This window comes from Pseudorasbora parva, chromosome 21 (assembly GCF_024679245.1).
Source record: "Pseudorasbora parva isolate DD20220531a chromosome 21, ASM2467924v1, whole genome shotgun sequence".
NCBI classification, from domain to species: Eukaryota; Metazoa; Chordata; class Actinopteri; order Cypriniformes; family Gobionidae; genus Pseudorasbora; species Pseudorasbora parva.
Genome location: NC_090192.1, coordinates 4,136,264 through 4,161,948, shown reverse-complemented (window position 1 = coordinate 4,161,948; position 25,685 = coordinate 4,136,264). Strand labels below are relative to the sequence as shown.

Genomic DNA, 25,685 nt, shown 5'->3' with positions numbered 1-25,685 from the left:
CTCTGGATAACTTTTGATTCACTGTACGTTTGTGTTGTTGACATTATATGCACTTACAAGCTGATTTCCAACAAAATACAGACATTTGATGCAGTTTCACTCACCGGCATGTGGTTGTGACTCAAGACGGGATCTTTTATCGCTGGGACTGATCCATCTTTCAGTTTTAAACGATCTGTAAATCCAGCATCGAACTGGGCTTTGTTTATAAAACATTTGTCACCGGGAACAAACACAAGATAGCAGAACTGTTTCCTTAAAGGAGAACTCAGGTGAAAAATGAACATATGGGTAATTAACACATGGTTACCAAATAGATCGTTCTCTGGGATGCATTTTCATTCAAATCAAATGTGAAGAGTTTTATCTCTAAAAACAGATTAGCTTATAACGCTAGTCTATGGGGCACCGGGTAGTGAAATTAAATCGCTAGTTAATACCACAAACAAGGCTCAAAATAGCCTCACACTAACACGGTATAGCATAATGAGGGTCCCTACATGCAAACCGAAGCATTGAGAACTTTGTAAGTGTACACACAGTTTAATAAGATACTTTATAAAAACAGCACATTACGCATATACAAACAGCAGCCATCTTGAAAAAAGTCTCGACGAGTCGAGCCACGAACGATGTGCTAAACGAGATGGTCGATAGGAATTAAGTTTGTAAAATCTAATTACGTGGATATTTTTATTTTTTTATTTTCTCTGCTGCGTTCAGTGCTTTCTTCCGGAAACAACGGACCACATGAGATTCCAAGTCACAGTTCATCACTTAACAAAGCGTTCGTGGATCGACACGTTGAGACCCGTAATGTGCTGTCTTTATAAAGTATCTTCTTATTAAACTGTTTGTACTCTTACAAAGTTCTCAATGCTTCGGTTTGCATGTAGGGACCCTCATTATGCTACCGTGTTAGTGTGTGGCTATTTTTAGCCGTGTTAGTGGTATTAACTAGCGATTTAATTTTACTCACTCTGTGCCCCATAGACAAGCGTTATAAGCTAATCTGTTTTTAAAGATAAAACTCTTTACATTCGATTTCCATGAAAGCGCATCCCAGAGAACGATCTACTCGGTAACCATGTGTTAATTACCCCAGGATAATTTTTCTCCGGAGTTGTCCTTTAACACTGGATTCTTTGGGAAGCTGAACAAGGTCTTTCTCAAGCAGGTCCTGTGCAGCGCTGCCGACAACTTCCGTAACCTGAACAGAGAACTTTAATGCGATGTGAGTGCTCTCGCTCTTGCTCTCGCTCTGGTTGATGTGTGCACGCTCTTCCGGGAGAAGTGCCCATATAAGGAATTCCGTCTTTTATGATGTCATACTGGGCCATGCTAAAAAAATAATAATAATAAATTCAATACAATGAGTGTATTTGCACAGAAAAATTTAAAAAATATATATATATTTTTTAAACTTTGGCCATATTTAGCATGAGAATCCCGCTCTTTAACTGTGTAAATGAGTCAGAATGCTAAAAAAAGCATTAGACATCCACTGGAGTCATATGGATTAGTTTAATGATGTCTTTATACCTTTCTGAGGCTTGAAAGTGCTAGTAGTGTAGCTATCAATGGAGGGACAGAAAGCGTTCAGATATCATTAAAAATAATGTTCATTTGTGTTCCAAAGTTGAACGAATGTCTTACGGGTTAGGAATGACATGAGGGATGACAGAATTACATTTTTGGGTGAACTATCCACTTAAGACCTATTTTATTTCTTATTTATGGTATATGAGTTGACAGAATGTATAAACTGAATGCGCTTCTCTGTGTGTAGAGTTGTACTACCCGTTCATAGACTGCTGTTCTTGCAAAAACGAGCCCAGCAAAGTCATTTGAGAAGCGGCGCTGTGCTGCTCAGTTCACAGGCCGGATCCGTCTGCTGGTGGAGCATCTATGGGCCCAGACACAACCATGGTAAACATGATAACTGAGAGGAACTGACGTCAAGTTAACACATAACAAACACCGCTACATAGACCTTTTTAAATTGCACCCTACTTCAGAAACCATTATATATACACTCTTGTCAAAGGTTTGGAATAATTATGATTTTTTCAAATGTTTTTGACAAAAGTCTCACCAAGGCTGCATTTATTTGATAAAAATAGTAATATTGTGAAATATTATTACAATTTAAAGTACGGTATATATTAATTTTTCTATGCAGGAAAGTATTTAGTATTTCAGTAAAGTTTTCTATTCAGTGTCACATGATCCTTCAGAAAACTTTCTAATATGCTGATTTGCTGCTTAACAAACATTTCTGTTTATTATCAATGTTGGAAGAAGTTTCTTGTTTCACTCTGGTCGGCTGGCTTCTGCTCAGTTTCTGGGTGCACAGATTTTTATCATCTTATCATCAGTTATCAGAAAAGCTCAGAGCAATAGATTAATGACTTGTTTTGTCTATCATGTCTGATGCAGGACAGTTCTACGTGCCTGATGAATTTGATGAGAGTGTGATGGGTTTAAGCACAGACCAGGAAAACACTCTACTTGTCACTGGAGACAGCACAGGGTCAATCAAGGTCTGGGACATCTCACAATATGCCTTATCTCCTGGAGATATAGAGGTATGGAAATTACCTGTTTTGCATTAGGATGAATTGCTAAAGGCAGTCCAGTTTACTTGAATTCACCTTATTTAGCTCATTATTTCAGTCTATATACATATATTTACAGCATGAGTGTCTCTCTCAGTCCGCAAAAGAATTGCCTCCACTGTTACACTCTTGGAGGGGCCACGAGAGGGCGATCGTGAGCAGTGAGGTCCTGGTGTACGAGTCTCAACTCTTCGTGCTGAGCACGTCGGTGGACCGTAGGGCCTGTCTCTGGACCCGTGAAGGAGGTTGTGTGGGCTGTTTTGGACAGAAACAGCAGTGGGATCTGAGCAACCCAGACACTTATCAAACCAACAGGTATAACTGCACTTCAGTTATTTGCCTAAACAATGGCCAACTCACTCAGCATGTGCAGATGCATGAGCAAAACCAGTTTCAAAAAGCCCAGTGCTAGGGGACACTTGTCCTTTTGAATTGGCCAAGAAAGGCTGACGGTTGCTATCTGGCCGTGCACAAACTAAAAGAAAGACTTCTAATGATTATTGAAAGATTGGTTCATAAAACTTGCATTGACTTGCCCCAGGGTCAGGTGACTTTATTTCACAATGCCAAAAAACTGAAATCTCTGCAACATTACCATCAACACACCCAGGCCTAATTACAGGGGAGTGTGATTTTTTTTCTGTATTTATATTACAGGTTTCTGTATTTTCTGCCCTGAGAAGTATGACCCACGTGAATTGTGTAAATAACCCAGCTTGGTTCTCAGTAAAATCTGCACGCAAACTCCATCTCCGCAAGCGCTGCAAGTTTTGGTCACTTATAAAATGCTTATGAAGTTGCACAACCATCTTCCCAAATTTGTAATGAAAATCGTTTATACATTTAAATATGTCAACAAAAGAAAAGCTTTAAGGTCTCTCTGCGGATTTCTGCCAAAATAAAATTTAAAAACAAATAAAGAAAAAAACAGCGTTAACTATTAGTATTATAATTTTACTGTCCCATTAATTAAATTTGATTAAATCTTTTTTTATATAAATTATTGCATAAAAATTATTATACTTTTATAATATAAGATAAATGTGAGGTTTTTCTTCTTTATTTCCCTAAAGTATTTTTTGTAAAAAAATAAAATAAAATAAGTTCTGTATTTTACTGGTTTACTTATATAATTACATATTGAATAACACATACTTTATATATTTTTAAATCATTACATAATATAAATGATTATGGAAGTTTTTCTTATCAAAATGACTTTTTTATCAAATGTATCTTGTTTTACGGATGTTTAGCTATCTTTACTGTGAAAACTTTCAAAAGTGTTTCCATTAGTTCTGCATTCCCCACAAAAGTAAGAAGATACTATAAGTAGTAAAGCCAAACTAGAAGCTGGTATGACTGTAGATAATTTGATCAATCTCCATAGATTCAAGGTTAAGTTTGGTTCTGAACTCAATGAGAAGCTTTAACTAATACTCCTCTACAGTGAAAGTTGTCAGTGTCATATATCTGCTGTTTATGCCCAAGCGTGAGGCAGAACGATGTGTTAAAGTGTAGAAAAGTCCAAAGAGACCATTCATTTGATTATTATTTCTGGAGTATTATTACTAATGGCTATGGACAGGCAGGGGAAATAGGACATCTGTCAAAGTGTCTAGTCATGGTGAAGAATCCCTCAGCAAACTTCCTCCTCTGAAACTGTTTAGACTTGTTTTGGACTGAATCCATCACATACACAGACAAGATTATAATTATACAGCTTCTGTCTTAAAGGGATGGTTTACACAGGTCAATTTAAATAATTGTCATTAACAGTTTACCATCACAGATCAAATTTTCAGATGGTATTTATTCATTTAAAAAGTGTCTTCCGCTGATGGTAAAAAGCCTGATTCTCAACTAATTATTTTAGCCTGGATGCCATGCCCACACATTTTTTAGGTCGGGCAGTTCGGTCTGGCCTCGCTCCATTGAGGAGTAATTATCTCCGAACAGAAGCTGTTCGGACCAATGAAATCATCAGGGCGGGCTTTAGACGATGACGGACAGATGATAAACAGTAACGTAATCATCACGTCATCAAAGGGGCTTGGGTTATATTTGTTCAAATCTTAAACGGAGAGCTTGTTTGTATCTGCATTCACCTTCACAATTTCTCTCAGAAATGATGATCATGTTGGGTAAGTACTCTGTGTATCATTAAATTATTTTTATTTTTTTTACAACACCGGCAAAGATCGTGTATTCCAGCCTGATTTCAGCGCGTGCAGACAGGGTTGCCAAGTTTTTACAACAAAACCCGCCAACTACTAGCCCTAAACAATAGCTTCTCGGGGGGTTCTCCGGGGGAAAATGGCGTTTGGGGGGTAAAATGTGTGTTATTTTGGCAATATTGCTGCTAAAATTCACACTCATGGGTCTATATATCACATAATAGTCGCTTCAACCCGCGGACATAAAAAAACAACCCGCGGAAAAAAAACGCGGACTTGGCAACACAGTGCAGTTGAGCTCTGTTGACATTTGATAATGCGTCGCTTCGTTGCTCTGATTGGTTAGATCTGTCCAATTGATGTCTTTCTTGGTTCGGTTGAAACACGCCCCATAATCACAGCCCAATGGAGCAGTTTCAGACTCATATTCTGACTAGAATTGAGTATGACCTCGTCAGGCAAGAATTATTTCACTATGTTCTTCATGCAAATGGTTTTAAAAGACTGGTATAAAAATCTAATTAATACTGTGTGTCCCTACAGAACAGATCCATAAAATAAAATAAAATAAAATAAAATAAAATAAAATAAAATAAAATAAAATAAAATAAAATAAAATAAAATAAAATAAAATAAAATAAAATAAAATAAAATAAAATAAAATAAATAATGTATTATATTTTGACACATATTTTGTATCAATGAAGACCTAATACTGTTTATCAGCAAAACCAGTTAAAAAAACAGTCATGTTTAGTTTTATACATATTTATATATATTGAAATAGGTTGATAGTATACAAAGTCCTATGAATTAAAAATATACTAATAATATATAAATGCATATGAATAAGAAGACTCTTATTTTGAAATGTCTTTGCTTTGCTACTTCCAATTGCTCTAATTCAAACAGATGAGGGAGATAAAATATGCACTTTTACACCCATCTGCAACTTATTACAATAGACACGCCATAAAGTAAACATTGTCATCATAATTCATCAGCAGTCAACCGCAAGCCTGTAGAACGTGCAACAGCAGCACATTTTCCACTTTCAAATCCTCACATTTAATTAAATCATTGACTTTTGCAGTTTAACAATCACAATAGATGATATAACCAGTTTTTGTCCGTCCCCAAATTTAAGACTTCTTAAAATGATAATTAAGACTTTTTTTATACCATTTAAGATATATTTTTTTTTACCTTAAATTTGATCAAACTGAATTAAATATGATCAAATGGAGATCCTGGTCCCAGTCTCCATCCGCTTTCAGAAATGTTTTTGGAATGATATAATGGAGAGTAAATTAATTCAACTGGATTAAAACTCTCATTTTAGTCTATCCCTTTAAACATTTCTAAATGTGTGTTTGCACTCGTTGATGCATCCACTGAACCACTTACTGCTGGTTAATGTTTAATACCATCATGTTACGAAATGATGCGACAGCATGTCATGACATGGATACGGCACATCTTCAGCGACCTCATCCATTCCCCAAACATCAGGAATTTGTGTACTTTCGTCAATCATTGATTGATGTCTAACGGTGATACATTAACATCCCTCATAGGGAACGTACCAGTCCAATCAAAAAAGAGAAGGAGGAGAGGACCGAGGATAGCCAATCATGTGCCAGCCCTGAGAGGTTTATCTGCTTGGGTGAAAGTTCAGGGCAGGGTGATTGCAGACAAACAGGTGAACTGAAACACTTATTGACAAACAGACACACACACACACAAAACTTTGGGTTCCCTTTACTGCCCCTGATATTTACACTGACTGCACAATTAGTAAACATAGCTACACCGATCAGGCATAACATTATGACGACATTCCTAATATTGTGTTGGTCCCCCTTTTGCTGCCAAAACCGCCCTGACCTGTCGAGACATGGACTCCACTAGATCCCTGAAGGTGTGGTATCTGGCACCAAGATGTTAGCAGGAGATCCTTTAAGTCATGTAAGCCAAGGTGCCCCCTGGTGCCATGTTTTCCCCAGGTACGCAACGCACCGTCATGATTCATCAGACCAGGCCAGCTTCTTCCATTGCTCCGTGGTCCAGTTCTGATGCTCACGTGCCACTATTGGTGCTTTCGGCGGAGGTTAGGGGTCAGCATGGGCTCCCTGACTGGTCGGTAGCTATGCCGCCCCATACACAACAAACTGATGCTCTGTGTATTCTGACACTTTTCTATCAGAACCAGCATTAACTTTTTTGAGCAATTTGAGCTCCAGTAGCTCGTCTGTTTGATCGGACCACACAGTCCAGCCTTCGCTCCCCCCGTGTATCAATGAGCCTTGGCCGTCTATGACCCTGCCGCCGGTTCACCACTGCTCCAGCTGTATTTTTGCAGATGCTCTGACCCAGTCCTCTAGCCATCACAATTTGGCCCTTGTCAAACTCACTCAAATCCTTGCGCTTGCCCATTTTTCCTGCTTCTAAAACATCAACTTTGAGGAAAAAAATGTTCACTTGATATTCACTTCACCTGTCAGTGGTTATAATGCTATGCCTGATCGGTGTAGTCTCAAATCAAAATTCAAAAGTTTGGGGTCAGTATCATGATTTAAACATTTTTTTAAATACTTTTATTCAGCAAGGATGCATTAAATTGATTAAAAGTGATTGTAGTCCCATTTATAATTATTAAAAAAGATTTTGAACTTTCTATTCATTAAAAAATCCTCTAAAGAATGTATCTTGGTTTGCACAAAAATATTAAACAGCACAACTGTTTTTAACATTGACAATGATCAAAAATGTTTCTTGAGCAGCAAATTATCATATTAGAATGATTTCAGAAGGATCATGGGGGTTTTCAGAAACCCCCATACCTTTACCGGTAGTCTGTAAAGACTGAGGATCTATAGTGATCACTACTGAATGGCACCTTTTGTATTTTTAGAACGATTATAGCCAAATATCTGTGTCAAGAACTATTAACCCAAAACGAACACTAAACATTGGCTTTACAATAGTAGCCAAATCAAACTTTTTTGATTGTTTACCATGTTTAGCATGCCTGTAGATAAACAAGAATGTAGATAAACAATACATAAAAGCCCTTATCAAAGAATAATTTACACTATTTCCAAGTTCGCTGTTGAGATTTTAAAAACGTTTGTAACGTTAGGTGTTTGTCGGATTACCGAATGAGCATTTAACAAACTGGTTTGCAGAGCCCAATAGCGTTGTTATTTGTTTACTTCCTTGCTACAATGTACAATTAACAATACGAACTATTACAGGAAAACACATCGACGAAAAATGAATCATACTTGCAGGTTGTGGCCCGTTTTTAAAGTTGGAACTGCTCCATCTTTCAGGACAAGCCGTTGTGCGAATCCTGCTTTGAACTCGCGAAGATTGTGGAAGCTTTCCTCTGTAAAATGTGCAGCACTGAGAGCGAGGTTAGGGTAATAATTATGAGGGATGAGGTAAAAATTAATTTTAACCATTGATCCCTAACTCCCCCGTCCCTAGGAAGGCTGAACAAAGTGGCCTGCAATCTGAATGAAAATAACAGCATTTCGTCGGCATTGGGGCAACAACACTCCAGTGTACTATTCCACAGCAATAAAAAATGGCCTTGCCTCCCTTATTTAATATTCTCGGAGGAGGGGTTTATGTAAATATTGGGGTTGGTGATGTCAGCTACCCAGGAGCTAATGTCTGTAGTTCCCTACCGGCCGTTTGCTGTAGTCCTTAGAAATAGATTTTTTTTTAAAGCAAATATCTCCCTTTGCTTTAAACTTTTGAACGTTGCAACTTTGCAGATGTTGTTTATGCTCAGACAGCAACATTACACACTAGCTAAAGTTAGAAAAGTGAAATCGTGTTTTACCACCCCTTTAACCCTCACACGTAGCACCAATACAGACAGGATCTGGCAGTTTGCTGAGCTTACTTCAGCTCAGCTCCGGCTTCCATCCTGCTCTAAGTCCTCTTCATGCCAAAACAAGCGATTAACTGAGCCTCCTGACAGAGCTGGGTGTGTTACTCGGTTTCTGCAGCTGTCTAGACACTCGTCTGAGAATTAGACGTCTGCTGATGCTCAAGCTTCCTCCAGTATCTTCTTGATCACTGATCTCTCAGAGCAGCTGCTCAGGGGATTCAGGGACAAAATGTAGAAAAGATGTGAATTCAGAATTAATCAATTTGAATTCTGATGAAGAAAACCATGTGGCCAAATAAAATTAATATTTACCAAATAATTCATTGTCTAAAATGTTTCACAATTATCTTCCAATTCAATAAAATCTTAGACTCGCAGAGCCACAGATATTTTGCATTGAGTGTGATCCATTCTAATGATTATTCTTTCAAAAAATAGCGCACTTAGACATAGATGGACACATAAATAGCGAATTAAATAGTTAATCACAGTGGTTCTCAACCAGTGGACGGAACCTAGTCAATTTTAATATTATTATTAATAAATTAAAATATAATCTAGAATTTTTTCCCCTGCACTATAAGTATTTTTTCTGTTTGTTTCCCAGTTTCTGTTAATAAAAAATTAAAATACTAGAGGAAATATCTTTTAAATTACATATTTTAAAGAACAATGAGTTTGATAAACATTTTAATAAAGCAATTTTTCTGTGGATGTACTGTATATAATGAGCATACACACAATTGTTTGGGTTTTGTTTTTATTAAAAATATCAAATTAAAACACATTTAAAGCTAAAATAATAAATAAATATAACAATTCAAAATCACAAATAACACATTTAGTAGTTAAAATTTTTATATTAATTATAATGAAAAGTGACTGTAAAATCACAAATGCTAACCAGAGTGTCCGAATATGTATGTATATATATGTATGTATATGTATGTATGTATGTATGTATGTATATATATATATATATATATATATATATATATATATATATATATATATATATATATATATATATATATATATATATATATCAATCAATCAATCAATCAATCAACTTTATTTATATAGCGCTTTTACAATCACGATTGTGTCAAAACAGCTTCACAGTGTCAAACAGGATAATATTGCGACAAAATTAGATTTGGCTGTACAGTCGTACTGGAGAAAACAGTGATGTTATCAGCTTATTTTAATTTATCATATAGCGACAATGTTGGCAGATCAGTATTATAGTTTATAGAATTAAATAAGACCTAATTCATATATTTTATTTGTATAATAAGTTGAATAACTTTAATCATATTTTTAGTGTCCCCAACTGAGCAAGCCAAGCCAAAGGCGACAGTGGCAGGGAACCAAAACTCCATCGGGGCATGATGGAGAAAAATAAACCTTGGGAGAAACCAGACTCAGTCGGGGTGCCAGTTCTCCTCTGGCCTATTAACACACCGTGTAAGATTATTATTCTGGCAACCTTACAGGTCGGAAATCATATTAGATTGGATTATTCAAAATTTTCAGGGTATCACGGAAGAGACAGATTTATTTAGGATGGGGCGTCAATTACACAAGAGTATGAATACATGAAAGATCGGAATTATTGCGCCGAAGACGGGTTTTGAGCATGTCGTGCCAGTGAGGCAAATTCGGAGGAGATGTATATATATATATGATATATATATATAGTTTGTGATTTTCAGTGCGGACCGGTTTATGCCTCTTTGTAGCCTTTGTCACCTGAGACTAAACAAACCTTGACCAATACAATCAAATCCTGCTCTACTTTATTCCTCTCTGACAAGTTACCTAGTAAAGACATTATATTGCTTTGTTAATGTGTTCAATTTGGTTCCATGTTGTCTTTAAACTTTTATTCCAGCCAAGAATGATTTATAAATGTTTTTCATTGCAGAATTGGCTCTAAACATACGAACCGGTTATACGGCTCTTCAAACCCCAGACTTTGAGTGCACGCCTGACCACCGCAGCTCTTTGGAAAAGTCCCCACTGTCTAAATACAGTACGGTCAGTCAAGAAATTTAAATTTCATTGCAGTTTTAAGTTGTTAAAACTATGTAAAGGATTTCTCCACACAGCACTATCTTACTTTCAATGTGTGTCTCAGTATCTCTCTGGAGATGATGTATTTGGGGATCTGGAGATAAAGATGGCGGCACGGCGACGCAGACGACAAAATATTGACTGTTGCTTTGGAAAAGAGTTCACACCATTTCGAGCTCTGGAGATACCGGTTAGTCAGTCTTTTCTGAGATGTTAAGTATGTTTTATAAGTGGTGGGCATGGGACAGTTAGTGGACACACATGTGCTGGTTGTGATGTCACGAAAAGGTGAAGGCTGAACTCATGAATATTACTTGCTTATTAGAATATATGAGTATATGCTGGGCTTGACATTAACTTTTTTGCTGTGTTTTTCCAATGTAGTTAGCCATTCAGCATTTTGTCTAGCCACAATTTTGACATGAATAGCATCGGGAAAACTGCCATATAGATTTTTAATATCATCTCATAATTTGGCTTTTTTATTACTTGCTTATTAGGCTTCTGTCACTTTAAGACCTGGCACACGGATCCATTTATACTGTTACATATGTGTTCCCTTTCAGTCGGTCACGTTCGACGTACGTCAGAACTGAACCGACGAATGGGATCTTACTTTAGAGACCAATCCTACTTCGAGCATCTAACAACGAGCCAATGAAATTTGGCATGCGATCACGCATTCCACGCTCCGCCCCGCAGCGCGGGTATAAATAGGAAGTGGAATGGTAGATCAGCGCTTTCTACTTCGGAGCCGAGCAGTGCTTACTGTTTCCTACGAAGAGTGTCTGACTATGAGTCAAAGAGTGTTGAGTGAGAGAGTCTGCCAGTGCGGGTGATACGGCGCGTCAGTGAGAGACCGTCTGATCAGTGATCAAGCGATCTAAAGGAGCTTGTTGGTTCGCTGAGCGTTTCCCATACAAACTGTTGGTTCGCTGAGCGTTTCCTATACAAACTGTTTGTTCGCTGGGCGTTACACACACACAAATACACATCACTGAGAGCTCACACAGGCTTGCAGAACGAACTGTGTGGAGCCGCGGTCATCTCCCTGAGTGCTTCAGCACACTAAAAGAGCAGCTTTCCATTCACAAAAGAGCAACACGGTTTGACCCTGCGTCTTTTTCAAGATGTCATTCAAACCGTGTATTCCTGGTATGCAACTGTTTCCTGTCCTCTTGACGGCCACGAGCGCATGTGAGATTGCGATCGTGGGTGATTCATGTTCTGGTAAAGAATATGGTCACGTCGGCGCGTTGTTCGTCTCCCCCTTCTCATAAAGGGCTCGAGTGTTCAGCGCGCCGTGTGCCGTCGAGCGGCCGGCTGACAGCGGTGGTTGTCACGACAACCGGCGCGCGTCAGTCGGCGCTCTAGATGCGCGGTCGAGACTATGAAACCTCAGATGGGGTCGAGTCCCTTCGCCTATCCCCCGATCTAGTTCATTTCTAGTGTTACTGGAAAAGGGCTACTTTGGCTGATAAGCGCTGGTGGCCTGAGGATTACAGTGGGGATTCCCCGCCGGGTAAATCCCCTCGGGCCCCCACTCCTCTATCGCATCAAAAGCATGCTGAGACTCTGTTCGTGGGTGGTACGGATTCTCTCATGAGAACACGACCACGTCAGGGCATTGTTCGCCTTGCCTTCTTCATAGAGGCTTGAGCGCTCAGTGCGCTGTGTGCCGTTCTGACGGCCACGTTCACTGTCTCGCATGCCTGCTGGTAGTTGAAGGTGGAATCGCTGATCCTAAAGAGAAAAAGGGCTAGCGTTTCATTTTTGGCTCTGGCAGAGGACAGATGTCAATTGCTGCATCGGAGAGAGGGAAATATGGAGGGTCAAAAGGGCCAAAAATGAGAAGAAAAAAAAAGAAAAAAAAAAGTATCATTGTTTTCCCTCTCTCACTGCCCTCTGCCCTGCACGCACGAGGGTAGTCCCAGCCCAGGGGTTGTGCAGGAACTGCGTGCGGTGTTGGACCTCGCCCTATGGGCGACGAAAATCACTGCACGCTCCCTGGGTCAGGCGATGTCCACACTAGTGGTCCAGGAATAGGGGGCTAACCTGGCAGATATGCGCAAGAAAAGCCTGTCTGTCGGGCTGGCCTCCTCGGCGGCACCATCGAGAACTTTGCCCAGCAGTTCTTGGTGGCCCAAGAGCAGACGGAGGCGTTGCACCAGGGTGCCGACGACCAGCTGCTCGGTCGTCGGTCGCAGCGCCTCTGCCGGCTCGTCGCCGAGGGCATCCCCTCCTGCGTCCACCTCCACCCTGCTAGAGCCGAGCAGCAGCCTCCACTGGAGGAGCAGGGTGCCGGACGCGAGGGACGCCCAACCCGTCCAGGGCCCGCTAACCGGCAGGCAAGCGCAAGGGGACGCGGCCCTGAGACGGGCCGGCTAGGGAGAACAGGAGCTGCTCGGGGGAGACGATGTTCGCATCCCTCCCCCACCCCCCCGGAGGAGGACCGGGGGGCCCTGACTGGTTTCGGTTCTGCCACTGGCTCTCCGGAGTCCAGCGGTACCCACATTTTAAGAGCAGTTTCCTCTCTCTCTGGGCCCCAAGAGGGTCAGGTTGGCAGTGTGTGACGCCCACGGGCCTTGTCACTCCTTTCCTACCCTCCCGTCGCCAGGGGGCAGTTGTGTGGGCCTCGAGGACGCCCCCGGGCCTTCTCACCCACACACTTCCTCTCTCGTGAGCACTCAGTCAACACTCCGGGCCGCCCACGGGCCTCCCGGGTCGGGGCTGAGTGCTTCACTTTCCTGCCTCCGGGCAGTGGGCAGCAGAGTGGGCTCAGAGGACGCCCCCGGGCCTTCTCACCCACTCTCTGTCCAAACCAGGAATGCTCAGGCAACACTTCGGGCCGCCTCCGGGCCTCCCGAGTCGGGCCAGAGTACTCCGCTTCGCTGCCCCACCCCGGGCACGTCTGTGGTGCGGTTGGTCCCGCTTGCACGGTCTCTGGGGGCCTGGCTAGGTCCCCAGGCCGTCTTGCTGGCTCATCCGTACCATCAGACTCGGCTACGCGATTCAGTTCGCGCGCCGGCCGCCCAAGTACAGGGGCATCCTCTTCACCTCCGTGCGAAGCAGCGATGCTCAGGTCTTGAGGTCAGAGATCGAGGTCCTACTGGCGAAGGACGCGATCGAGCCGGTTCCTCCAGCCGATATGAAGACGGGGTTCTACAGCCCCTACTTCATTGTGCCCAAGAAGGGGGTGGGTTACGACCAATCCTGGACCTGCGAGTTCTGAATCGGGCCCTGCACAAGCTCCCGTTCAGGATGTTGACGCAGAAACGCATTTTTCCAATGCATCCGTCCCCAGGATTGGTTTGCAGCGATCGACCTGAAGGATGCGTACTTCCGTGTGTCTTTCTCCCTCAACACAGACCGTTCCTACGTTTGGCGTTCGAGGGGAAAGCATATCAGTACAAGGTCCTGCCCTTCGGGCTGTCCCTGTCGCCCCGCGTCTTTACGAAGGTCGCGGAGGCAGCCATTGTTCCGTTCTGAGAACGCGGCGTTCGGATTCTCAACTACCTCGACGATTGGCTGATCCTAGCCCAGTCGAAGGACCAGTTGTGCGAACACAGGGACTTGGTGCTTAGTCACCTCAGCCAGTTGGGCCTTCGGGTCAACCGAGAGAAGAGCAAACTCTGTCCTACACAGAGGATCTCTTATCTCGGTATGGAGCTGGACTCGGTCAACCGGACGGCGCGCCTCACCGAGGAGCGAGTCCAGTCGGTGTTGAACTGCTTGAATATGTTCAAGAGCAGGACAGCGGTCCCACTGAAATTCTTTCAGAGGCTCCTGGGGCATATGGCATCTGCAGCCGCGGTCACGCCGCTCGGATTGCTTCATATGAGACCGCTTCAACGCTGGCTCAATGGCCGAGTCCCGAGGTGGGCGTGGCAGAGCGGTCAGTACCGGGTCCCAGTGACTCCTTACTGCCGCCAAACCTTCAGCCCGTGGTCCAGCACTTCGTTTCTCCGGGCCTGGGTGCCCCTAGAACAAGTGTCCAGGCATGCTGTGCTATTTACGGATGCCTCCACCACGGGCTGGGGGGCCACGTACAACGGGCATGCAGTTGCTGGTCTGTGGACGGGGCCGCAATTGCATTGGCATGTCAATTGCCTCGAGTTACTGGCAGTACATCTGGCACTCCGCCGCCTCAAGGGGCCGCTGCGTGGCAAGCATGTACTGGTCCGTACGGACAGCACCACGGCCGTTGCGTACATCAACCGTCAGGGTGGTCTACGCTCCCGTCGTTTGCTCCAACTCGCCCGCCACCTCCTCCTGTGGAGTCAGAAGCAGCTGAGGTCGCTTCGGGCCATTCATGTCCCTGGTGTGCTGAACCAGACAGCCGACGAGCTCTCTCGTCAGCCGACACCTCCGGGAGAGTGGCGACTCCACCCCCAGGCGGTCCAGCTGATATGGGACCAGTTCGGAGCCGCACAGGTCGACCTGTTTGCCTCTCTGGACTCGACCCATTGCCAGTGGTACTATTCCCTGACCGGGGGTACCCTCGGCACAGATGCACTGGCGCACAGCTGGCCCCGGGACCTACGCAAGTATGCGTTTCCCCCAGTGAGCCTTCTTGCACAGACTCTGTGCAAGGTCAGGGAGGACGAGGAGCAAGTCTTGTTAGTTGCGCCGTATTGGCCCAACCGGACCTGGTTCCCGGAACTCACACTCCTCGCGACAGCCCCTCCTTGGCCGATTCCCCTGAGGAAGGACCTTCTTCCTCAGGGACGGGGCACGCTATGGCACCCGCGTCCAGACCTCTGGAATCTTCATGTCTGGTCCCTGGACGGGACGCGGAGGTTCTAGATGGACTACCACAAGCTGTCGTAGACACCATCGCTTCAGCTAGAGCCCCCTCTACGAGGCGCCTCTATGCTCTGAAGTGGAACCTGTTCGTTGAGTGGTGCGCTTCCCGCCGGGAAGACCCCCGAAGGTGTTCGATCAGTGTCGTGCTTTCCTTCCTGCAAGATGGGTTGGAGAGAAGGCTGTCTCCCTCCACCCTCAAGGTATATGCTGCAGCAATAGCAGCGTACCATGATGTAGTAGAAGGTAAGTCCGTGGGGAAGCACGACCTAATCGTCAGGTTCCTCAGAGGTGCGAGGAGACTAAATCCTCCTCGTCCATCCTCGATACCCTCTTGGGACTTAGCTCTAGTGCTCAGAGCACTTCAGAGCCCTCCCTTCGAGCCTTTGGCGTCTTGTGAGCTTAAGATCTTGTCAATGAAGACAGTGCTCCTGACGGCATTGGCCTCGATCAAGAGGGTAGGGGACCTGCATGCACTTTCGGTCAACGAATCGTGCCTAGAGTTCGGGCCAGGTAACTCTCACGTTGTCCTGAGATCCCGGCCCGGATATGTGCCCAAGGTTCCTACCACTCCCTTCCGGGATCAGGTGGTGAACCTGCAAGCGCTGCCTTCGGAGGAGGCAGACCCAGCCCTGGCTTTGCTGTGTCCGGTCCGCGCCCTTCGCGCTTACGTTGACCGGACCCAAAGCCTTCGGACCTCAGAGCAACTCTTCGTCTGTTACGGAGGCCAGCAGAAGGGGAAGGCTGTCTCCAAGCAGAGGTTAGCCCACTGGATAGTGGATGCTATAGTCTTGGCCTACCAGTCCCAAGACGTGCCTTGCCCGTTCGGTGTAAGAGCTCACTCCACTCGGAGTGTTGCTTCTTCCTGGGCGCTGGCTCAAGGCGCCTCGCTGACAGACATATGTAGAGCTGCGGGCTGGGCGACACCTAACACGTTTGCTAGATTCTATAGCTTACGTGTAGAGCCGGTATCTTCCCGCATCCTCGCCCCCAGTGGCCAGGAGCGTTAAGTGCCCGTTCTAAGTGTCGGCTTGCGAAACGCCACTCCCGCCCTCTGGGCCGGATACGTGCGTCTATTGTCTCCAGTTGTGTTCCCCGGGAAACCGGCTAACCCTGTCGAGCTCCTCCGTCACCCCTCCGGTGTCAGACGTTGCGGACCGTCTGACGCCAGGCCTGCACCCGTATGCTTGTGAAACGTGGCTGTAGGCTGGGTTCCATATGTAGCGGTTCCCTCACGGCAACCCCATATGTGTATTCTTCCACGGTACCAGCTACCCTTCGGGCTAGCCCCGTGTCTTTCCCTCGACAGAGCCCGCTCTGTCGTCTCTGGGTGTGTTCTTTCCCCCCTTCAATCAGGCTGGAACCACCCCAGAGACTGCCATATGTTGCACTACCCTGCCAGGTTAGTCCTTATGTGTATTCTGCCACCTCTCCTTCCCTGAAGGACGTGGCCCCGCAGCGTACCCTCTCTCTCAAGAACGAGGTAGGCACGCTTTCCCAGCGTTATCCCGTTATCCAATAGTCATTCTGAGTGGGTCTTGCAGAAACAGCAGTGACTGTACTCCCTGCTTGGAGCCCTGACTTCCGTACCATACTAGACGGTGCAGTGCGCTCAAGCAGGACGCTGGAAGGGTCAGCATCCTGGCGTTTTCCATAGGATCCCATTAGGGGTGTCCATGGTTAACCGATTGACCGATTAACCGTTAAAAATTGCGTAACCGAGTGAAACATTTTGCTTGGTTAAGTGGCGTCAATGACGTGCCTTGAATTTAGTTGTAATATATGTTTGCACCCCTATAGACCGCCAGAGCGCTCCCAGACATTTGTAGTATCCACAAGAAGAAGTCATGACCAGCTTTCTAAGCGGGCAAAGAAAGCGTGGGAGCACTTTAAAAATGAGAGTGACGGGGCAAAATGCAAGTATTGCAATGCAGTGCTTACCGCATTTTTCAGGCTATAAGTTGCTCCGGAGTATGAGTCGCATCAGTCAAAATATGCGTCATGAAGAGGAAAATAACAAACATCGCACTGGACTATAAGTCGCATTAGGGCAGAAGCAGAGCGGGAGCCGCGCGCGCTGTGCATAACGGATCAGAAGAAAGAAAGTTTGAAGTGAGAAACTTGTGAATGACTAGAGAAAAGCAGAGGTTACTTTAACTGTAATGAAGAAAACAAAAAAGCTAATCGCGGACTGAAAGCAAGATGGCCAGAGCTGAAGGGACGAGTCCACAGATGCTTGAACTCTCTGCCGGGAGAGGCTCTGCCGCGCGAGTCAAACGCTGAGTCTGTGTGAATCATTCTCGGCTGCATATTTTACTAACGTTACATGCTCTAATCGTGCAGGCGCCCTCGCGGCCACTCGCATTGCTCGTGAACTGGAGCGCATCTCATCCTAATTTAACGAAACTCAGCGTACGCCTCGCAGACATGAAATAGATCTTAAGAAAGCTTGAAATGTCTTTTAACAATTTAAAACGAAAAGAAATAGGCTACTCTCTGATTGTGTAATCCATGATGTGCATTTCTCTATATAGGCGCGTTCACTACGGAGATTGTGGTCGTCAAATTAATAAGCTAAAAATAACCTTGACGCACACTATGGTTAACCGAGTATTAACCGCTAAGGGCCTCGGTTAACGGTTAATGAAAAACTTGAAAACGTGCAGCCCTAGATCCCATTCGTCGGTTCAGTTCTGACGTACGTCGAACGTGACCGACTGAAAGGGAACGTCTCGGTTACGTATGTAACCCTCGTTCCCTGAAGGAGGGAACGGAGACGTACGTCCCGTCGCCAGATGCTGTGCTTCCGCTGGGAGTCCGGTCACCTTTCGGCTCCTCAGCAGAAAAAGCGCTGATCTACCATTCCACTTCCTATTTATACCCGCGCTGCGGGGCGGAGCGTGGAATGCGTGATCGCATGCCAAATTTCATTGGCTCGTTGTTAGATGCTCGAAGTAGGATTGGTCTCTAAAGTAAGATCCCATTCGTCGGTTCAGTTCTGACGTACGTCTCCGTTCCCTCCTTCAGGGAACGAGGGTTACATACGTAACCGAGACGTTTTCTTTGCCAGCTCTTTACATTCACTAAAAACATAACTGACTGTGTTTACATAAATACGTGACAAGATTTGACATTATGGCATTTTGACATCATTTTGGCAAATGAAACGAGTGAGTGAGGGGAGGTGGGTTTGTGTTTAACTTTGTCAGAGAGAGGAGAGAGAAAGAGCAGCTGGTATTATGTATCTATTCTGCGGAAAATGAGAATTGGAAGTGTTTCAGATATTTCAGTGTCAATATGCATTAACAATCTATATTTTTGACATTACACGGCAATTGGTTTATTTTTTCAGATGCCTTTTTAAAAGACTACAATTGAAAAATGTATCTATTTTATATATAAAATTCACCTTACCAAGGTGGCTAATAGGAGTAATTATTTTTCACGCCACTGCTGAAATACCCACTCATTTGGCCGGTTGGTGGGTGTTAATGTCAAGCCCTGAATATATGAATATTAATATTATTAGGTTATGCACATATTTTAACATTTTTGATTACTGTTTTGAAAAAATAAATAGCTTATGAAAGTTTACGACAGTGATTCTCAACCTGGGTCCAGAACCCACTTGGGGGGCCTCCAACATTATATTATAAATACAATTTTAGTTTTTTTATATAGCAGAAATACTAAAGAAAATATATTTTAAATAGCATGTTACTGTATATAGGCAAATAGTTTAAGGACAATGTCCAAGCTTAATAAACCAAAATGTCTGTGGATGTATATGAGCAGCAGATACACATTCATTTAGTTTTTATAAAAATAAAACAAAATCTAAATTGTGTGTGTGTGTATGCATGTATGTATGCATGTATGTAAATATATATATATATATATATATATACATACATACATACATACATACATACATACATACATATATATTTAAATTGAATAAATTCAAGGTAAATGTAACAATTCAAAATAATTTAGTTATAATAATGTACAATTTATATTAAAAAAAACAAATCATCTGTCATTATCACACACACAAGTTGCGGGCAGTGCTTAATTTGAGTCGGATCCTGTTCAAGAAAATGTCCGATGTTGAATTTTTCATTCCAGCATTTGTTTTTAAACAATCCGGCATAAACAAGTGCATTACATAGTGACATGCGTGCATGAAGCAAGCTGAGCAGAGTGAGATAGGAACAGTTAATTCCTATGGAAGTGGAGTGTGAAGCTCAACTTTCAATGTTTTGAAAACATACACGCACTATGAAAGAGAGATTAATATTGTAACATTAGATAGAGAAACAAAGACTTGGCTTGACTAAACTTGACACACCATGAACTAAACTAGCACAGACACAAACTCACCAAACAAATGGTTACAACATCAATACTAGACAAAGACGCATGCAAACATGAGGGCTTAAATACACAGAGACTAATGACTAACAAGACAAACCTGAGAACAATCAAGACAAAGAACCAATGACAACATGACAGAAGAGACTAGAAAAGCACGTGACATGATTACAAGAGGGCACAATGAAGTCACATGACAAACCAGGAAACATGACAGTGAACATGACAAAATAAGAACACGAACATGAACCAAATGGTGACACACTGTGACAAATACAGTGCCTTGCGAAAATATTCGGCCCCCTTGAACTTTGCGACCTTTGCCACATTTCAGGCTTCAAACATAATGATATGAAACTGTAATTGTTTGTGGAGAATCAGCAACAAGTGGGACACAATCATGAAGTGGAACGAAATTTATTGGATATTTCAAACTTTTTTAACAAATCAAAAACTGAAAAATTGGGTGTGCAAAATTATTCGGCCCCCTTAAGTTAATACTTTGTAGCACAACCTTTTACAGCTGTAAGTCGCTTGGGGTGTGTCTCTATCAGTTTTGCACATCGAGAGACTGACATTTTTGCCCATTCCACCTTGCAGAACAGCTGGAGCTCAGTGAGGTTGAATGGAGAGCGTTTGTGAACAGCAGTTTTCAGTTCTTTCCACAGATTCTCAATTGGATTCAGGTCTGGACTTTGACTTGGCCGTTCTAACACCTGGATATGTTTATTCTTGAACCATCCCATTGTAGATTTTGCTTTATGTTTTGGATCATTGTCTTGTTGGAAGACAAATCTCCGTCCCAGTCTCAGGTCTTTTGCAGACTCCATCAGGTTTTCTTCCAGAATGGTCCTGTATTTGGCTCCATCCATCTTCCCATCAATTTTAACCATCTTCCCTGTCCCTGCCGAAGAAAAGCAGGCCCAAACCATGATGCTGCCCGCACCATGTTTGACAGTGGGGATGGTGTGTGTTCAGGGTGATGAGCTGTGTTGCTTTTACGCCAAACATAACGTTTTGCATTGTTGCCAAAAAGTTTAATTTTGGTTTCATCTGACCAGAGCACCTTCTTCCAGATGTTTGGTGTGTCTCCCAGGTGGCTTGTGGCAAACTTTAAACAACACTTTTTTCTTCTTGCCACTCTTCCAGAAAGGCCAGATTTGTGCAGTATACGACTGATTGTTGTCCTATGGACAGAGTCTCCCACCTCAGCTGTAGATCTCTGCAGTTCATCCAGAGGGATCATGGGCCTCTTGGCTGCATCTCTGATCAGTCTTCTCCTTGTATGAGCTGAAAGTTTAGAGGGACGGCCAGGTCTTGGTAGATTTGCAGTGGTCTGATACTCCTTCCATTTCAATATTATCGCTTGCACAGTGCTCCTTGGGATGTTTAAAGCTTGAGAAATCTTTTTGTATCCAAATCCGGCTTTAAATTTCTCCACAACAGTATCTCGGACCTGCCTGGTGTGTTCCTTGTTCTTCATGATGCTCTCTGCGCTTTAAACGGACCTCTGAGACTATCACAGTGCGGATGCATTTATACGGAGACTTGATTACACAGGTGGATTCTATTTATCATCATTAGTCATTTAGGTCAACATTGGATCATTCAGAGATCCTCACTGAACTTCTGGAGAGAGTTTGCTGCACTGAAAGTAAAGGGACTGAATAATTTTGCACGCCCAATTTTTCAGTTTTTTATTTGTTAAAAAAGTTTGAAATATCATATAAATTTCGTTCCACTTCATGATTGTGTCCCACTTGTTGTTGGTTCTTCACAAAAAATTACAGTTTCATACCATTGTGTTTGAAGCCTGAAATGTGGCAAATGGTCGCAAAGTTCAAGGGGGCCGAATATTTTCGCAAGGCACTGTATGATGCGTTAATGCAGATGCATTTGAAGGTTATGTTTTAGTTTTGGCCCCCTTAGCATATACTGTATAGGCCTATTTTTGACCAGCTTTCCTGAGTCATTTTCATTGGTTGGTGCTTACTGCTTATTACTAAGTTTTTTTAAGGCGCCGTTATTTTAGAACAGTATTTTCAAACGTTGACATAACGTGCAATGAGTTGTATGAAATGCACCCCAATTTAGAGGATCTGCCGGATTTACATCATATAAATTCATTAGTTTTTCCTAAAATAAATAAAAGTAAGTGGCTAGTAAACTGGGAGAAGAACAGGGTAAACTTTGTTTCACACACAATGTGTACATCTGATGAATAAAAACTTCTTCAAATTAAAATTGAAATTATTGTTAATAAAGCTTCCATAGACTTCAATGTATGGAATTTGAATTTTAACAACTTAGGCTAATTGTTTTTTTTTTTATATAGTTCTCCATTTAAATGTCTTAAACCTAAAATAAACATCATGTGGTTGAAAACACTGGATAGTGATGTATGAAAAGCACGTCCATTTCTGGCTCAGCGATGAGCAGTGACACATTGACTGTTCAAATCACCGGTGTGATCGTACGTGTCCAAGGGTTAAAATCCATCCCGTTGACAAATTAAAACTGAGGAGGTACACATTAGATCTGAGAGGCCCCATTTTCCCCCATTTTGCCCCCTCGTGGCTTGTTGGTGAGATATCACTGATCAACTGATTAATTTTTGGTCTCAACGCTAAATAATATTCTGTCAGTCACAGCACCTTTTAATTGGTGCTTTTGATCCAGCAATGATTAATTTACAAATTAAGCACTCGTGGTGGGGACGAAATGACAAAAAATGTATCCGTAAATGTCGCTTGACAGTCACAAACATACCTGTAGCTACGTAATGTTGATTGATTTGCTGATTGCAAAACCAGCGGATTAGAAAAACAAAGACAACACCCAGTTTTTTATCCCTTGTGCTATGAGAACAGCACCAGGGTTTTGCATTGAGCGTTTGTTGTGTGTTTGTTGCCATGAACGCCTCAACACACTGAAGTTTTGCTTGGCTAGTGAAGCCTTTAGTGAGGTGGAATAAGAAGGCTCGAATGTTTTTTTTTCTTCTGTACATTCATTTTTCAAGCTGCCTGGAAGTGAAATGAAAAATGAAGAGTGAATCACGGAGGAGTTGCTGGTGAGAGAGTGCAGAAGCGTTGCCGTGTGCCAGGATGGGATACTGACTGTAACGGCACGTTTAGGGGAGCGAGGCATTGTTATGGCAACCACAACACAAAAGTCAGACACATTTCAGTGTCTCCACTACAGTGGAAAAAAGAGTTTTCACTAAATTTAAAGGAAAAGCAGTTGACAGTGTTTTATTTGCATATTCACCACAAGCATGTGAGAACTTTGACTGCAATTAAATATGAAATACTTTTAACTCATTCTAGGAGATCAGCGAGCTAGAAGATGTACCTGTGAAGAGCTGGAAATTGAAGATGCGGCATACTTCCTCCTCCAGAGGAACAGAAGTGAGCTCTCGGATGCTCTCCTCTGAAGGTGCTGGGGATTATGAAACACTGGAGAACTAGACAGTGGGTATGATGGAGGTTACAGGTTGTATATTTGCCACAGGTCAGTTCCTATACACTGATTTACACACAGAAATGCACCTCCTCTGTCTTAACTTTTGTGCCAATTTTGTTCAGTCAAATCAATGTGTGTATACTATGTATTATTTATTGGAATATAAAGCAAGAATAATTGTTTTTGAAATTCTACTATGTATGTGACCTTTGCTGTTGCATTGATTCCCATTTGAAGCTTTTATTTTTCTGTACATTAAACTGTAATTTTAGCAATAAAAATCTATTAGACAATCATCATTATTACTGTTGCGCGCATACTTAGGGTTAGAGATTTGAACAAACTCTTACTCCTAAGTATTACAATTTGGCATGTACAGTAACTCATCCTGTTCATAACATGAATGAGGAGAGGTCTGCAGTAGACCTTAGTTAATACTACATGCTTGAATCTGATTGGTTGATGAACTTTATAATCTGTGCAATTATTTTCAGGGAAACTAAAATAGTTCCAAGCTGATCTTGACCGCATTACATGTTATTTCAAATGTCCTTACAGCTGACAACAGTAAAAAAAACTATAAAACCCACATCAACTCACTAACCAAGCAAATGAATATAGTAAACAATAGAATACAAATAAATGACTAATTATTTCCATGTTTTTTCCCCGCTCTCTCTCTCCCACTCAAATGCTACTGACACACACTTCCACAAAAATGTGTTGTCAGCGCTGCTCTGACGTTTTAAGATAAAGCAGATAAACTTACAGTTTCGCTATTAGTAGAGACGCTGCTGCCGAACACCGTAGTATGTAATTTTGTAAAAGAAATTCATCAAACCTGCTCAGCCCAAATTCCACCAAACCATTATCATCAAAGATTATTGATTGACAATTAGCATATAGTTTAAATTGGTTGTATGGTTCTGTCCTGGGCAAGAACTCCTCATCCTAGCCTGGATGAGAGCAGGGAGAGCAGCAATAAACCCCCCTAGGGTAAACAGAACAGAACCAAAAATGTATTGCATATATCATTAATGTCAATATTAAACTGTCCAGCATAATTTGGGAATTTAGTCTGATTCAGGGGGAATCAGAATACCAAATCCTGACTGGATGAGAGGAGGGGCTGGGGTGGAGGAGGGTAAATGAGCTCTGGAGAAACGCAATAGCTGCTGATAGTACTGAAGGAGCTTATATCCACAACTTTCCCGAACTCTGACCTTTCCCATGATCGCTATGGCAACGTAGAACACGCCGGTAACGAACTTCCAGTTTACGTTAGTCTGTACTGTTATCAGCTGAACGCTTGGTTGTATTATCAGGATTCAGGAGTAGACTTTTATAACAACGCTTCAGGCAAAATGATCTTACAAGAACTTACTAATATCTGTGGCACTAAGCGGTTCACCAGAGTTATGCGTGCACACATTTTGCCACTGTGTGGTAGGCTTGGCTGTTCCTATGAACCACGCGAGAGTTACCTTCCCTCCATGCGCCTGTAAATCGATTTTATTATAAAGAAAAGTTTATTTGTTTTTAGTTATTTATTTTGTTAGATATTTCCACTTTGCGGGAGTCCCGCAAAATAATTTTATTTTCCCACGACTCGCACACAATAATATCTTGCCGCCCGCATCCGCATTCACCAAATATGATCCCGCGCCGCACTCGGTTGTGCTGGGTCCCGCGGGAGTGCAGGTCTCGATTTGGATAATAACGTTAGGCTGTTAGAGCGGTCTTGCTACACATTAAATCTGTAAATTATTGACAACAATAAACAAACCCCTTGCAAAAAATTTATACAGTTGTACTGCAGTATTTTAAATAGGTTAAACTAATATATTATATAAACTCAATAATTACATTTACAGCAATGAAATGTTAATTTTTATTACAATGTACTTAAATTAATTCAAGTTGATGCATCTATTTTCATGTTAATTAAAAAAAAAGTCTACTGACAAGTAGTCTGACATGATTTCAACAATTACAAGTATTAAAATTAAAATATTACTTCTACATCACAATTCTTGAGTTTATTTGAAGCTCGTTGGGCATTAAATGCTGTGGGGTGCTAGCAACATGTCAAACGGGTCCGTTTATGTTGCATGGTTTATGGAAGCAAGGTTTTGGAGGTGTGAGATCCAGACGCTCAGCGGCGCTCAGCGCTCATTAACCCCGGCGAGAGCAGCCTTAACTCGGCTCGTCCTTCTGACGACTGCCGCTGCCTGGCAGAAGCCCCTCCCATGACGCAAATTCGCGTCTGTT

The 25,685-nt window shown here is 42.7% G+C and overlaps 1 protein-coding gene across 8 annotated transcripts in view; it reads left to right on the top strand.

Moving 5' to 3' along the window:
- LOC137056263 (cilia- and flagella-associated protein 337) overlaps window positions 1-23,948 on the top strand; it is a 38,814-nt gene extending 14,866 nt beyond the window's left edge. For 5 of the 8 annotated variants that reach the window (XM_067430297.1, XM_067430302.1, XM_067430299.1 and 2 more), the window contains 7 exons: window positions 1,790-1,929; window positions 2,440-2,588; window positions 2,698-2,933; window positions 6,373-6,497; window positions 10,627-10,739; window positions 10,840-10,965; window positions 23,279-23,948. In XM_067430297.1, coding sequence (XP_067286398.1) covers window positions 1,790-1,929; window positions 2,440-2,588; window positions 2,698-2,933; window positions 6,373-6,497; window positions 10,627-10,739; window positions 10,840-10,965; window positions 23,279-23,419 — 1,030 coding nt within the window. In that variant the 3' untranslated portion in view covers window positions 23,420-23,948. Of the gene's footprint in view, window positions 1-1,789; window positions 1,930-2,439; window positions 2,589-2,697; window positions 2,934-6,372; window positions 6,498-10,626; window positions 10,740-10,839; window positions 10,966-23,278 lie in introns of those variants that run through there. The other 3 variants (XM_067430300.1, XM_067430298.1, XR_010900275.1) reach the window with 2 other exon arrangements.
- The last annotated feature ends 1,737 nt before the right edge of the window (window positions 23,949-25,685 follow it).